The sequence below is a fragment of the Halichoerus grypus genome, chromosome 10 (genome assembly GCF_964656455.1).
Source record: "Halichoerus grypus chromosome 10, mHalGry1.hap1.1, whole genome shotgun sequence".
Lineage (NCBI taxonomy): Eukaryota > Metazoa > Chordata > Mammalia > Carnivora > Phocidae > Halichoerus > Halichoerus grypus.
The window spans coordinates 35,318,441-35,335,322 of record NC_135721.1 but is presented as its reverse complement, the minus strand read 5'-3'; the positions used below and the strand labels follow the sequence as shown (position 1 = coordinate 35,335,322).

General features: G+C 45.5%; 1 protein-coding gene across 1 annotated transcript in view; it reads right to left on the bottom strand.

Moving 5' to 3' along the window:
* The window catches only part of ACOXL (acyl-CoA oxidase like), a 348,558-nt gene that overhangs the window by 67,203 nt on the left and 264,473 nt on the right, over positions 1–16,882 (bottom strand). The window contains exon 16 of the mRNA XM_078056280.1: positions 5,380–5,467. Within this exon, the coding sequence (XP_077912406.1) occupies positions 5,380–5,467 (88 nt within the window). The remainder of the gene's footprint in view (positions 1–5,379; positions 5,468–16,882) is intronic.

The following is a 16,882-nucleotide window of genomic DNA, read 5'->3' as shown; positions in this document are numbered from 1 at the left end:
CACTCCCAGTGGGGTGATTAGGGGCCTCAGGGGCCCAGAGGCCAGTGTGATGGCATTTCTTGGGGGAACAGTACTTGGGGTCTTTGGGTTGGGCTGACCCAATCTGCAAGTTTACCCATGTGGCCACAGGGAGAAGGCGAGGCTCCAGGGGAGAAACCCCAGCATTATGATGACAGGAGCAACCTTCCTGACGCTGGAGAAGGGCTCTTCTGTAGACTCACGCCTGGAAAGCCTGGGAGCCACACTGTGTCTCACCCACTTTCCCAGAAGGGGAAAGGCTAGGAATGTGGTACATTGTTGGGCGGTCTGCACTGTAGAACTTTCTCTTCCTGTGTCCATTTGCTCATGAAGCGATGCTGCACGCTCTGCCAAGGGTTGGCATGCAACAATGCTTCAAGTGCAGTCACATTTCTTCTTCTTTTCTTTTTAGAAAAGATGGTAAGAGCCACCATCTGCATTAGCCCAAGGTACCCCTACGCTCCTACTTAAAACAGTCTCCATTTCTTCGGGTGTCTCCCTCAGCAGGAGCCTCCACTCTCATCTCTGTCCCTTGGAACAATCTTGTGTAAGCGCAGGGAAGGCGAGTCTACCTCTTGGCATTCCAGACGGCCCCTCGCTGCTGTCCCAGACTTCAGGCTTTAGGGACCCAGCAACTCCTGCAGAGGACTGGAACAGTCGCATGGGCTCTCCCAGGTGTCTTGCACTCTGAAATGAGGACCCTCAACTCCCTGCTGCACATTTTGCTCTCAGGAACGAATGGGTCTGAGGTTCAGCCATGTGACCAGGACAGAGGTAGCAAAGCTGGAGATGGTCTTTCTCTTCCCCCTTCGGGCCTCCAAGATGCTGCTGCAAATCGTGCCTGTCCATTCTTGGCTCTCTAGACCCCCTGCCCTGCTTCTACCACCCACATAGTTAACAGGTGCTAGACAAAGAGGAAGGTCAGCATCAGGGGCAGCAGTACCCAAAGCTCCTCCCTTCCACCCCAGACCACCTGTCAGGGCACGCTGGGACTGCTTCTAAATATCGTCCCACTCAGCAGAGGGTCCCCATGGGAAAAGAAGGCACACAGGTTGTCCCAGCCAACACAATACCTGTGGTACCTACCCTCCTTCCTCACCTGCCAGACCTCCATCTCCAGCAACAACAGCAAAACACACTGAAGAAATCTGTATTCAAATGAGATGTGTTGACTTTCGACTTCGGTTCTACCTCAGAGGGCAGGTTTGCTCTTCAAGTGCAGAGGATTTAGAGTCTTGGGCACTTCTGTAGTGGAGTGTAAGGGGAGGGGGGTGACGAGGACCTAAATTCACACGAGACTCCTGGATGAAGTTATGGCATTTTATTTTTCTGAGCTTGAATAGTGAAATGCACGTTTACTGAAGTGGTAAGTATATTCCCAAAGTTCCCTGGAAGATGAATGCCAAAGCTAAAACAAAATCGAGGTGAATGTAGTTTGTTTAAAGAATAGCCCCATTAACAATGGGGGTGAAAAACGCTGATCCCATGAAGGATACTGGAGTAAGCACTCACGGATAAAATACGGAAAGAATGCTGTAATAACACATATGATCACATTTTTATTAACAAAGAAAGTCTGGTTTGGAAACAAATCGTCCCTGAGAAGAGTCTGAAATTAATCCTCTGATAGGCAGAAAACCACACTACTTACATATTCTAATCGTAATTACAATGTGCTCTTAATGCGAACATTCTAGATTATTAGTCACTTTATTAAGAACCAGAGAAGGGACTTCTGCAGCATAATAAGAGCACCTTACAAGCTCAGAGGAGGGAAAAACCAAGAGACAGTTCTACATGGAGCTGGAGAGTTGTGGATGTAATTTATTTAATAAAAGTGCTTGGTTTCTCTTTTTTATTTAGGAATTGGCACACCCTTAGGGGTTCAGACAGCACTGTGCTTCTGAGCTGCTCTTTCTAGGGCAAGATAAAAATGTGGATCACAGAAAAATAACAATTTATCATTGTAATGGTTACATCCCACTTCAGAAACCACTAGAGACTGCTTAACATTTTTATTTCAAACATGGTTTTCCTGAGTCTTCAGGTGACAACGGATACTGATGCCAAAAGGCTTTTTGTCCATTTTTTCCTAATAAAAATGGCTAGATTCTGAGTTCATTTTCATCTGGGGTGACATTAAGGTCTGCGCTTTCGCGGACTGATCCTTCCCTTCCCTCCTTTGTGCTCTTTCTTTGAAAGTCTCCAAAGGCAACATCTGGGCCCAGTCACCGAAGACAGATGGGCTCCTTCTACTTCTTCTCCCATCCCCTGGGGACCTCTGGCAGCGGCACAGCATGCTATTTAAATGTAATGATACGCTGACGGGATTGTCCCTGCGCAGTGTGTGCTTGGCGCACTCCTACCATGAGAACCCATTTTGTATCTGTTCAAACCTCCTCATTACGGATGGCTTTCTCTATCTCAAAACATTCCTGGGATTTCTAGATGCTGTCATTGAACTAATTCTTCTTATTTTTTCTTCTGTGACTTTCTACAGCCAAATTGTCTTCCTCTGACACTGAAGGGGGCCAATTTCCTGAAAATAATCACTTTTGCTGCTGTGGTTATTAACGGGTAAAAGGTAGGGAATCCATTCGGATTTCTTCTGTGCTGTGGCAATAGTAAATCTTTGATGTTTCCTGCCCATGTTAAGACTTCCTACACTGGAACCTAACTTGCTTAATCGTTCTCTTGTTCTTACGCTTTAAGAAACAAGAATCTAAATGTTCCACTTGGGTAATGGGAACTAAGGACTTTGTAGAGTAGTAATTAACAGTAATAAAAAATTTTTATTGAACCCTAACTATGGATCAGATGCTAAGGTAAGGGCTTTCAAGTGTAGTCTCAATAGCCCCATGAGGTAAATATCACATTATTTCCATTTTATAAACAAAGATGAGACGAAAGCTCAGAGAGGTTAATTCACTCACAGTCACACAGCAGATAGAGGTAAACAAATCCTCTGCATTCAGTTAACCGGACTCTGGAGCCAGAGTTCTCAACCCTCACACTAAACTTAATTATGCTCTCGACAGATGGGATGAGTGGTTCAAGGCGTAATGGTCAGTGTTTCCAAGGCAAAGGCGTGTGAGTTCAGGGATTCTTTGATGCCCCCCTCCAAATTTACTCTCACATCCTAATGTTTAGAAATGTTTCACCTGGAGTCCACGTGGTTCCTGCTCGTGTCCTGGGAAGGGTAGTATCTGGGGTCAGTACACAGAGGAGCAAGGGGAGGAGCCCGGGTGCTGGGGCCACAGACAGCCCTGAGAGTGGAGCCATACATGTCTACACAGAGTGAAGAAGAAGGCCTGGGACGTAACTGCCTTCATTAAAGGTGCCTCGTGTGCTGCTTTATATCCCAGGTAAGTTTTAGCCTGATCAACAAATCTGAAAAAAATACCCTACCAACAGAAGAGGGGTAGAGGTGGTTTGCAAAAATTTCTCAGGGGCTGAGATTGGTGCTGAGCACACCAAGACAGTCCAGGAAGCAGACAGCCTTTGGGCTCCAGGACCCAGCCTCTGTGGCAGGCAGGCCAGCATGGACGCTCAGATGCTCCTCCAAGAGCTGTCCAAACAGTCCAACCTTTTGCAACATTCTGACTATCCCTGAATTCCACGTGGAGAGTTCCCCACAGGATGGAGCGTGTACGAATGATTCAGCAGTTGGGTTTTCATTTGTGCTGAATAAACTGGCATTTTGGTTTACAGAGCTGTCATCTTTGAGTTTGATTAAGGTAAGTCAGTTCCCCAGAGCCTCATATGCTGTGGCTGTGCAGACAAATCAAAATTTCTGGATCCACAGATGAGGGAACTCAATCCTGTGCCTTAATGACCTGTGGGGAGGGAATCTTTTGCCCTCCCTCAGCCCCTCTCAGCCCCACGCTGTGCTCCTCCATTCCCTCCCCAGGGACAAGGGGGAAATCAATCCAAATCTAGGGTGCTAATGAGGCCGTGGTTATGACGGAATGGGGTCACTGTGTAAAAAGGCTGCTCCCTGGGTGTGGTGTCCTCAGGCCCCATGAGGAACCCATGCTCTGGGCATATTCACTTGTGCATTCTCAATCCTCTCCATACTCGAGCCCTGTGTCATGAAGCTCACCAAGGTCCCAAGCGCTGGATTGCGCCTTGAGGGAGAGAAGAGGCCAGGCTCGGTCTGTTCACTCCAGTCTGGCTCTTGTCAGCTCGCAGGGAGGGCAGCCTCCGATTATTAGTCACTGGGCAGCCCCACAGTGACTAATAATGTGGTGCTCTGCTCTTCTGGTACTGCCTGGTTGGGGAGGGAGGGTGGTGGCCAGGCTGTGAGGTCGGGTGGGATGCAGGCACTCCTGGGTTGCTGGCTTGACTCTTAACAGAACCCATCCAGGAATTCCACTCCACGAGATGGTGCCTGAGGACACACCAGGACTGGGAGCCGGGCCCCGGAGCTGTGGTGGTGACCAAACCTGACCCTGCCTTCCCAGGGCCAGCCGTGTACTTGGTGGGACGGAAAACCCCACACGACAAACAAACACAATGTGAGCCTTTTTAAAACTCCCCCCCCACTCCCCCGGGGTCAGAGTATATGATGAATGAACGAATGATTCTTGAGGCTACACAAAATTTTTAAGAATAAATTGCCGTATCTTGATGGATCTTACTCTGTTTTCAAAGTTTCATTTTGTTTTCTGTGATTTGGGTTTGTTGGGATCAAAATGGACACTCAACAGTTTCTCAGTGCCGGCGCTCCTGACATCGAGGCAGGGTAACTCTTTGCTGGGGGTGCTGTCCACGGCCTGTGCGGTGTTTAGCAGCGTTCCTGGCCTATACCCACTAGCAACCCCTGCTCGGTTGTGGCAACAAAAAATGTTTCCAGATGTCACTAAATGTTCCCAGGAGGGCACAGTCGCCTCTGGTTGAGAGGCACCGCTTTAAAAGGCTGAACCGGGTTCTCGCTAATTCGAGGATTAGGTTGAAGTAGTGAGTTGCGGTACTTGAAATTCTGCAGGCAGCGATCCTATTAAAGCACCCTCCCATTAGCTGTGCATGCACCCTCCGTTTTGTTTACATGGGAACGGCAGTCCCTGTTGGGCAGAGGGCCACAGCTGAGGGGCCCGCCATATGCCAGCTGGCTTCTATCAAACCAGTGCTGTTGGCAACTGTCAGGTTGTGTTGGATGCACTGTTCCCGGAGTTTAGTGTTGGGTTTTGTGGGTGTCGTTTGGTCAGTGTTCCTGGTAAGTTGGAGGTTAAGTTATTTCGGGGCCTTACATTCAACGTGAGGGCTGGTGTGGGGACTGTCCTTTGACTGCAGTCTTATTCCCAGGTACCCTGCAGCCCCCAGAGCCGCCCAGTTATAAATATTCAACAAGAGCCAACTCACCTCTATGGATGTGTGCCAGAGACAGGGAGGCAACATGATGAAGACACGAGTTCCAGGCACTGAAAAAGTCCTCTTTCTTGGTCATCACCTGTCAAATGGACAGAATAGAAATAACCACCGATGATCTTCTCGGAGAACAGAGCTTAGAAACAAGGTAGATGGCAAATTTGCACATTTTTAGTACCACCTTAAGCCTGGGTAACTTGCAAGGCTGGCCTCCGTGACCCACAGAAGTTATTTGTTGATGAAGAAATGCCATCAGTGTACTGTGAGTCCAGTTTCTATGTTTGTAGGAATTCCTCACACAGAGCAAATGTGGCCACTACCAGCTGCCGACTCTGGAGATGGAACAGGCGTCCAGGAAACAATGTGAAGGGGAGAGTGCAAGCATCGATAAAGCGACACTGTGTTAATTGGGTCGCTCGCTGCCTGAGGAATTGTGAATAACAGAACGAACTGCGTAAGTCTAATCTGCAGCAAAACGAACCCGCCTTCCCTCCCGCCTTCCTTTTGTTGTAGGCAGGTACTTCCATTCGTTCTCAAGTCGTTTCTTGAATGCCTGCTAGGTCTCCAGAACTGGCATTTGGCCGTGGCCAGGTGTGATGTGTGTGAGGGGCTCCCAGGAGCGTGGACCCTGCATGCGCAGCACCTCCACATCATCCAGCCCTTCAGCTGGTATACCCTATGGAAGGTGATCTTTCAATCACACCAACCAAGGGAGTTGTTTTACTTTGTTCTTTGCTTTGTTTTGTTGTTGTTGTTGTTGTTGTTGTTGTTTAGTTGGCGAGGAGTGAGGAAATAGAACTAGAAGAAGATAAGAATGAAGAAAATACACAAAGAGAAAGATGCCGAATCACGAAGCTGGCAGTTAGTCATTTACGTGGAGCTAAGAGCAGATTCTTATCTGACCAGAGAAGAGTGTTAAATTTGTCACTTCTGACTTTTCTTTGTTTCTTCTTGCCTTTTCTTTTTTTTTGTTTCGAAAACCTAACAGTTTGATATTTAAATTTTTAGCCTTTGTCTTTGCTCAAAGAAACGACACTCAAACAGAAAGTCAGACTCTATGCATCTGCTTCCCATTTGTTTTAAACTCACATGCCGAGCCCTGTGGTTGGAAGGTAACCTGCCCCCTGCAGCTCCACGCTTCCTGCAGGGCCTGGAGGACTTGCTTTGTCAAAGCCCTCCTATGCCAGAATGCTTTGTGCTCCCGTGGAAAAACAGCACTGCAGAAAGCCTCTACCCATGTATAATTTAGCATGATTACCTGGAGCAGCAGGCAGAGTTTGGAGGATCATGTCACATGAGCCTTGGAGTCTCCACCTAACTGGGGTGTCTTATGACAGTCAAGGGAGAGGATAATGTCTGTCTCGCTCCCTGAATCAGTATCTCTTGGTACTGGTGTCAAAATGACAGCTGAAAAGGTGTGATAGAGAATGCAACTCTCAAGGAACGGACTAGAGCACATCTCTGGCAGAGGTGAGGACAAGAGCTGGCCAAATACTCCTGTCCCCAAACGCTACCCATCACACTGCAGAGGAAAACGCCGGGCAGTCTGTGCTGGGGCCTCGTGGATGGGCTCTCCTAAACATGTGTTGGCTGTCCCTTCCCTATCCCCCACCGGCTGTATGGGAAGGAGAGAGGAAGGGTAAAATAGTGTGCAGATGTGTCCAAACAGAGCTGAGGGCATGTTACATTTTTAAAAAACTAAACATACACACTTAAGTCTTTCACTGGCCTGATCTAGAGAAAACCAGAAACAGAAAATTGGCTGGACAATGTAGACCCTGCGTGAAGAAGGGACTTCAGATGAGAAAACACTGCGGAAGGCCCTTTACAAAACTCGCTATGACTGCACCCTCAGAAAGTACAAGGCAAAAAATAAAAAAAGCAAGTTCAAGTTAAGGGGAAAGGCCCCTTGAAGGCCTGCCAGCCTGTTCCTAAGTGCTTTTCCTTATATGTCAACATCACAATGCTGCAGCAGGACCCACTTGAGCAGGTTCAGAGTAACCTCGTTCCTGCTGGCAAGTGTCCCCTCACACCCCACACCAGACAGGAAGGCTGGCATGACTTACCCCCCACTGAAGGATGGCACCCAGGACTTGGAACACGTAGATAGAAAGGCAGATGCCCGGGAAAGTGACAGACTGACTGAGATGCCTCTGTCCCCTTGAATTAGAGTTTACTGGCAAGAAATAATAGGCTGAAGCCAATTGGGGGCTGCACAGTGGTCCACACGTCCAGGTGGGGCAGCCCAGGGACAGTGTGTGGGGTCCCATTCCAGCCCACTGTCAAGTGGTCAAAACAAGCAGATCAGAAGGTCAAACTCTGGTTCAGCCTTTAAGTGTAGACTCCGTGTGAACTCTAGTGTGTCACTGCCCACAGCTATAATCCAGCTGATAGTTGCCCATGCAATGCACAGGATTTGTAAATGTATTTATTGTACCAATAACACGCAAAACAACAAAAATCAAGTATCTAATCCTCTCTCCTTACAAAACCTTAATAGGAGGTTTCTGGAGAGTGGATTTTTTTTTTTTTTTTTAATGGATGGCTGTTCTTTACTTCAAGCAGTAAACCTGCTACTGAAAACTTGTATGTAACTTAGCCTTATGTAAACTAAAGCCTTCTTAAAATGCACCAGACAACAGATGCTGTTTTAAGCTCTTCATTGCATTTGCTCATTGAGTCTTCAGAAGCCCCGGAGGTAGGAATCACTGACATCTTTTGATACCTTCCTTTTGCAGGTGGAAAACTGACACAGGTTGAGGAATTTGCCCAAGGTTGCAGAGCTGGATTGGGACTAGGCACCCAGGCTTCTGAGCCCATGTTTCTAACCACAGGCTACACTGCCTCCCAATGGACTAACGCGGAGTTGGTTCCCTGGCAACACCTGTCCCTCCCAAATACAGTTCATAAAGATGCACTGTCACACACGGTCATGTGTAATGTGAACCATATTCCACACTTAAAACCTCTAATGGAAATAAATGCTTACTTCCTAATAAATCATCACACAGTTAAGACAGGGCTGAACTCATAAAGAAACCCCTGCTGGCCTCCCTTTTGATGGATGCCTATGTCCATTCTCCCTTCTTCTTTTCTAGAAAAAACCCCAAAAGATTTGGGCATCAATATATCCAGTTAAAAATACTTATCTCCCTACAGAGGATCTACCAAAAAACCTCAGCTAACATCACACTTAATAGTAAAGACTGAGTGCTTTCCCCCTAGGATTGGGAAGACAAGAATGTCTGTCATCACTTCTACTCAATGTTGTATTGCAGATTCCAGCCAGGATAATAAGGCAAGAAAACAAAATTAAAGATTTAGAGATTGGAAAGGAATAAGTAAAACTTTCATCCAGAAAGACCTGATTTTCTATGTAAAAAATCCTAAGAAATGTATCATAAAGCTACTAAAACTAATTACCAAATTAAGCAGCAAAGTCACAAGATGCAAGATTTTGAAAAAAAACCAATTGAATTTCTATATTCTAGCAATGAACAATTGGTACTTGAAATGAAAATATCATTGCAACAGCATCAAACATATGAAATACTCACAGATACATTTTACACAGCACATGCGGTATCTGTACATGGAAAGGAAAAAACATTGCAGAAAGAAATTGAAAAGGAGCACACAAATGGAGAGCTATACTGTGCTCGTGGGCCAGAAAACTCTACATTGCTAAGATGTCACTTCTCATAGTGATCTATGGACTCAGCACAATGCCAAGCAAAATCCCAGCAGACTTCTGTGTGTGTAGAATTTGACACGCTGATTGTAAACCCTTATATGGAAATACAGAGGACCTAGGATAATCAAAACCATTTTGAGAAAAAAAAAACAAGTTGGAGGATTACACGAACTGATTTCAAGACTTAGTATAAAGCTAGAGTAAATGCAACAGTATGGTATTGGAATAAGAATAGAAATATAGATGAATGGAGAAAAAAGAGTCCAGAAAGCCATACAGGCATGGTCAACTGATTTTCGACCAAGGCACCAAGGTAATTGAATGGGGAAAAAAAGTCTTTTCAACAGTGCCAGAACAACTAAACATCCTCCTACAAAAGCAAAGAAATAAATAAATGAACCTCAACCCTTACTTCACACCACATTAAAAAGTTAACTTGAAGTTGAGCACAAACCTAAATGTAAGACTTAAATCTAAAATAAAATTCAAAGGAAACCATGGGAGAACATCTTAGTGACACTGGGACAGACAAAGATTTTGTGAGATAAGACACAAAAAGGTTGAATTTCATCAAAATTAAAATTCCACTCTTTAAAGACCTTAAGGAAATGAAAAGACAACTAATGGATTAGGAGAAAATATTTGAAAAATCATGCATGTAATAAGGGACGTCTATACAGAATTTACAAAGACAGCTTACAACTCAATAGTAAGAAAACAAAATCCACTTTCACAAATGGGCAAAAATTTTGAACAGACACTTCACCGAAGCAGATAAATGAATGGCAAATAAACACATGAAATAGATTTGAGAAATGCTAATTAACACCACAATGAGAAACCACAATGAGAAACCACGACACATCCACCAGAATGGCTGACAGGAGTAAGACTGGCAATACTAAGTATTGGTGAGGGTGCGGGGCAACTAGAACTCATTGTGGGTGGGAATGGCAAAATGGCAAAATGGCAAAACGATACAGCCACTTTGGAAGACAATTTGGTGGTTTCTTATAAACACATACGTACCATAGAATGCAGCCATTCCACTCCTAGATATTTACACAAGATAAATAAAAATACATGCCCATGCAAAGATTTGTATGAGAATGTTCAAAGAAGCTTCATTTATAACAGCCCAACTGGAATCAATCCGTATGTCCACCAATTGGTTAATGGATAAACAAATTATAGTATAGCCATACACAGTAATACTCCTGCACAATAAAAAGGAACAAATTATTAATACACCCAACAATTTAGACAGATCTCAAATGCAAAAGACTATATACTGTGCTATTCCATTTACATTAAATTATAAAAAAAAGGCAATCTTATTTGAGAAGAAAAATCTGTGTTTTCCAGGAGTCAGAGCAAGGGGGGGCGGTTTGATTACAAAGGAGCAGGAAGGAACTTTTTGGGGTGATGGAAATGTTCTATGTCTAGACTATATGCACTTTCCAAAACTCATTAATTTTACACTTAAAATCAGTCAATTTTAACATATATTAATTATATATATAAAATAAAAGTTGATTTTTAAAAAATGCTCACCTCCCCAGGCTCCCTTAGAGCTAGAGTTAGATGTGTAGCCCCCATGGCCAAGGAGAGTGGGCAGAAGTCTACTGGGCAGTGCTTCTATAAAAGCTATTGTTTTCCTAATAAAAAAAAATACAGCCTGAGCTAGCATGTGCCTTTTTTTTCTTTGTCCTCTTCCCATTTCTTTGCTTGGAACTTACTGATCTCGTGAGCATAGGAACAGGAAATGTCACACTAAGGATTTATATTAAGGTTGCTGTAGCACATGACCACAATCCGGTGAGGTCACACAACAGAAATGTATACTCTCATAGTTCTAGAGGCTGGAAGTCAGAATCAATGTGTCGGCAGGGCCACACTCCTTCCAGAGGCTGCTTTGCCTCTTCAGGGGCATCCTCACAGAGCTAATGGCCAGACCAGGAAGGATCGCTCCTCACCTGCTCAGCCCACATCTTTGCCTTCTTGTTGCTCCTCTTACTTGACATTCTGTCTTGCCTTTCATGAGTCGGATAGGAGGGTGGGGGGTTCTTTATATATTTTTCTGCCTTCTTATATTTTTTTATGTCTTCCTTTTCTTTCTTTCTTTTTCTTTTCTTTTTTTGAGAGAGAGAGAGTGGGGGTGGGGAGGAGCAGAGAGAGAGAGAGTCTCAAGCAGTCTTCACTCCCAGCACGGAGCCCAACATGGGGCTTGATCTCACGACCCTGAGATCATGACCTGAGCTGAAACCAAGAGTCGATGCTTAACCGACTGAGCCACCCCAGGTACCCCTTTATGTCTTTCTTTTTAAAAAAAACTTTGTATAGTTCCCTCTCTCTCAAGTTCTTCTTTCTGCCTCTGTTTCGAGACTTACTCAACCACTTTTTCACCCTTTTCTATTTTTAATTTTTCTGTATTTTTCTGCTGTTCTATATTTTTTTCTATTTTTCTAGGGTTTTTGTTTTTCTAGGTTTTCCCTGCCCTTTTGTATTTTTCCCTTCTGTGTTTCGGTCTCCCCCGCACCTGGCCCCCGTACTGTTCTGTCTTTTTTCCTGGGCGAAATCCATTGTTTTCCCTTTCACTCCTGTCTTGGGTGTTCCGCACACCAAATTAATTCTACCTTTTCTCTTTAGACTTTCCTCCTGATTTAACTTCATTTCCTCTGACTGGCTTTGGGAAGGGGACTCCTCTCCTCCCCACCACAGCCAGTCTTCCTGAATTCTGTCTTCTCCAAAAGGCCCCAGCCTCTTCCTGCATCGATGGCCGGGTGTTGGTCAGTTCTGTACTAGTGCCTCACAGAAAGCAGGGTGTCTGGGTCCAACAGCTGGCAGCTCATTGGTGGCTTTCTGAACTGGGAGTATGAGATTCTCTGCATCTCGGCCCTTTGAACCTACACTGCAATTCCAGGACAGCCAGAGAAACACATCTAGCTCAACGTCCTCCTACATCCTGGGGGAAAGGACACAGCAGGATACCTTTATATCTACTGTTCCAGCTTGTTTCCTATGAGAAGGAAAAGTAAATATGCTCAAAATGCCCCAGAGAGGGTTGTGTCCTGGCTTTGGGAGCCTAAGGGGAAGGGCCAGCTACGGGGTTCATGTCTGGTTTCAGAGCTTGGGTCAGTGGCCCTCTGTCTACCACCCCCATCCTCAGACACTTGCCCATCCCAGCTGTGGACCAGGCTCCACTGCACGAGAATCTCCCCTTCTCTTAGAAGGTGGCAGGTGGCAGCACTACAGGGTGGGGGTGGATGGAACAGCACTTGCTTGGGGAGATAAGCCCTTGGGGTGAAAGGCTGGGATTCACATGTTTTCCTAGAGAAACACAACATAAGAATGATGAATAACATGATGGAAGAAAGGGGTCCAACAATTAAGGCTTCCTGATCGCATTCACGTGTCCCACAGCGCTTGTCTCTGTACTAAGAGACATTCTTCTTTTTATTTTTAAAGATTTTATTTATTTATTTGACAGAGAGAAACAGTGAGAGAGGGAACACAAGCAGGGGGTGTGGGAGAGGGAGAAGCAGGCTTCCTGCCGAGCAGGGAGCCCAATGCGGGGCTCGATCCCATCACGACCTGAGCCGAAGGCAGCCGCTTAACGACTGAGCCACCCAGCTACCCCAAGAAAGACATTCTGATTATATAGTAAGTCCCAGAAAAGTCCAGTAACGGTCCCTAGATCGCTCACCGGAACACAGATGGATGAGGCTCCAAAGAGTACGACCTGTCAAAGGAATTCCTGCTGGCCCTTGTCGTCCCCAGTCCCCAACAGAGCTTGTTCAGCACAGCTGTATTAGCAAAGACATCACCCCACGTGGCCCTCGTTGTTTACACAGGGGCTTCCCTTATAGACAGCCTGCTCTCCTTCCCCAGTGGTGCCGGGTGCGGGTTCTCAATAAATATGCATTCCAAGACATATGTGCATGCATGTGTAGGCGCGCGCACATCTGCACGAACACACACACACACACACACACTCCACGGCTCCTCTCTACCTTGAACTACATCCAGTCCCAGGACACATTCCCTCACTTGTTTCAGATATTTTCACGTGTAGTTCTCTCCACCTGCCCTCTGCCCTACCAGACTGCCTCCTCCTGGTTCAGGAAGCCTCCCGACAGCTCCCCCTCTTGCATGTGGTCAGGGCCCCCACCAAGCAACACATCCATCCATGGAAGCCTTTCCACGCTGCGGTGTATGCGTTGCGCTGACCAGGGCAGGACTGTGACCAGCCCAGCATCCAGCACAGCGGTCAGGGCCAATGACCACAAAAAGGAGCCCCTTCACACAGATGGGTGGTCAGGGTAGACATGGACACGAGGGGAGGGACTGGAGAAGAAACTGGCTTCAGACGGCAGAGAAATCACAAGAGGGAATTCAGTAGTGTGGGATCTATGCAAAAACAGGACACGAGGCTCCTGGTCTGCCTCTCCCCGCACCACAGTTACAGTGTCTGTCGGATCTTCTGGGGGCTCCCCTTCTCTCACCTGCAAAATCCTCCAAGCTCTGGTCTTGGGCCTGGCAATATGAACAGACCCCAAAGATGAAGCCCATTCCTAGTGAAGACCTGACTATTTTTGTTACACATGCATGAGTTCCAGGAGTGGGGGGCCACACATGTTTGATCTGACCAGTTGCTAAATCTTTTCCCCCCTAAGGCTTAACTGAAATTGTCAGAACATGAAATCAATAAGCTCTTGGCAAAGGGTTCCTATAATTGAATATATTACTTCCTAATTTCTCCTCCTTTTTCCTTTTTGTGTTAAATTAAGAGTCTGCTTCTCATTACTTAGCCTTTCAGAATAGAAAATGATTGTTGGATGGTACATTCTCTTTGGTCATTTAGCATACATTTGACCTCTATGCTCCTGAAATCGATCTTGATAATTTCCAACAACAGATACGTACATAAACAAATGTTTGATACCTTCTCCCTTTCTTAACCACTTCCTCATTTTAAAATTCTCTTCCTAACAGTTCTGGTGGATGGAGGAATAGAAGGGGGGAATTAGGAGGCCTTAAATAGATTTTACAGGCACCAAAGCATGCATTTGGAGTACGATCAGCTGGAAAGATCTTGTTTCAATAATACGATCTTCACGTTTAGCCGAAGACTGTGTTATAGAACCTGACTGCCCTTAGTGACTGCTTAAAGGTGACAGAAGGCAGAACAATGTACATTTAATATGTGAAAGACATTAGGCCTCAAGATCTTTGTTTCCTGAATCTCTGCAGCAGCTCAGCTAGTGCTTCACCAGGAGACAGCTAGCAAGGTATTCTCGAGGCTGCGAGTAAAAGGCCAGGGGTACAGCACACAGAAAGCCCACCCCATGGGGGATTTGGAGAGCACAGAACCCACTGCAGCTTGGAACTCCTTAGAGCTCCATGTTTCCTTCTCCAGGAATGGCAGCCTATCCTCCCGGTGCATAAGCTGGAGCCCTGGGACCACCCTCGACCCCAACTTTGGCTTTCTCCCCCATCCAACTACCCCAAGTTTCACTGACTACCCTTCATGCTCACTGTCACCATCCCACAGCTCAGGCTATGTCTTAACTCCTCTGGGATGATGGTTACTGTGGCCTTCTAAAGGGTCACCCTCATAGCACTGACTCTAGAATGATCTTCCTGACACCAGTGTGCTCAGGCCACAGTCCCGTCACTTGAAGGGAGGGTAGAGGATTCTCAGGCCTGCAAGTAGGGGACACAAGGCTCACTGCAGTGAGGGCCCACCAGCCACCACAGTCACTCTCTCGCTAGCTTCTCTAGCCCAGGACCCGGGATGTGGCCTGGCTTGAGGCTCAGCCTGAATATGCTAGTTGCTCACTCACATCCCACGCCTTGCCTGGAAGGTTCTACCCACCTCTGCCTGGGGATGGTGTGAAATGGCATGCTCTGCTATTTACCAGGCAAGACTCAGCGCACAGATGCTCAATTCTGTGGGCCACCCTTCCCCACAGAATGGGGTAGCCCTCCCTCTGCTCCAGACCCCTCTCGATGCACTTCCCCTTGACCCATGCTCCTGCCACCTCTCTTCGCAGGCTGAGTCCATGGAGGACAGCCATTGTGCCTCAGTCATCTCTACAGTCCCAGACTCGCAGAGTGATTGGTGTACTAGGTCACTGGGGAGCAACATCTTTTAAACAAGGAAATATTCAGTAAAAATAAACATCTTTACAGGTCTTCTCTCTTTTTTTTCCTAATTGTTTATTTAAATATATATCTGAAGTTCCAACAAAGCATTTTTATTTCACTGTCAGTAAGAGGCTTTTATTTTTGGCTAACCTTTTAGGAATCCTGAAACAGCACACTTTGCCGAATGTCCAGACCACCTCCGTGTGAGCTTCTGTGGTTTGGGAGGGAGAGGGATTTGAGGCACTTGTGAGAAAGAGGGGAATTAACACTGGAGATTAACAAACAACAACAACAACAAAACAGCCTATTTCCAACAGCCTGAGGTGCTGGCAAGCAGGGAAGGAAGGGCAACAGGTCACCAAGAGCTGCCGCATGAAATTATAGGTCAATACCTGACTGTACATTCCCACCACCAAGCCACTAAGCTGGCAGGTGGATGGGCTGGACTTAGCACTCTCGGTGGAAAGGCCAGACTGGAAGATGTCAAGTTCTTTATAGGACGTATCTGACTCCTTCCTTTAATTATTAGAATACCACATGAAATAAACAATCCTAAAATTCATGTGGAACCACAAAGACCCTGAATAGTCAAAGCAATCCTGAGAAAGAATGAAGCTAAAGATAATCACGCTTCCTGATTTCAAACAAAGCCACAGTAATCAAAACAGCATGGTACTGGCATAAAAAAGGATGTGCAGACCAATGGAACAGAATTAAGAGACTGGAAAACACCGTCCCCTCCCCCCCACCATATACAGTCAACTAATATTTGACCAGAGAACCAAAAATATTCAGTTGGGAAAGGATACGCTCTTCAATAACTGGTGCTGGAAAAACTGGATAACCACATGCAGAAGAATGAAATTGGACCCCTATCTTACACCAGTCACAAAATTAACTCAAAATGGATTAAAGACTCAAATATAAGACCTGAAAACATAAAACTCCTAGAAGAAAACATAAGGAAAAAGCTCCTTGACATTGGTCTTGGTAATGATTTTTTGGATATGACATCAAAGCACAGGCAACAAAAACAAAAATAAACAAGTGGAACTACATTAAATTAAAAAGTCTCTGCACAGAAAAAAGACCCAACAAAACGAACAGACAATCTATGGAATGGGAAAAAATATTTGCAAACCGTCTATGTGATAAGGTATTAATACCCAAAATATATAAGGAACCCATACAATTTAATAGTAAAAAAAAATCCTGCCTATTTAAAAAATAGGCAGAGAACCTGAATAGACATTTTCCCAAAGAAGACAGACCAATGGGCAACAGACACATGAAAAGATGTTCAGCATCACTAAGCATCAGGGAAAATGCAAATCAAAACCACAATGAGATATTGCCTTGCACCTGTCAGAATGGCTAGTATCAAAAAGACAAGAGATAATAAGTGTTGGCAAGCAAAAGGAATCATTGTGCACTATTGGTGGGAATGTAAATTGGTGAAGCCACTATGGAAAACAGTATGGAAGGTCTTCAAAAAATTAAAAATGGAACTACCATATCATCCCGCAATCCCACTTCTGGGATGTATCTGAAAGTAATGAAATCACTATCTGTACTCCCATGTTCACTGCAGTATTATTCACACTAGCCAAGACATGGAAGCAACCTAAGTGTGTGTCTATGGAGGAATGGATA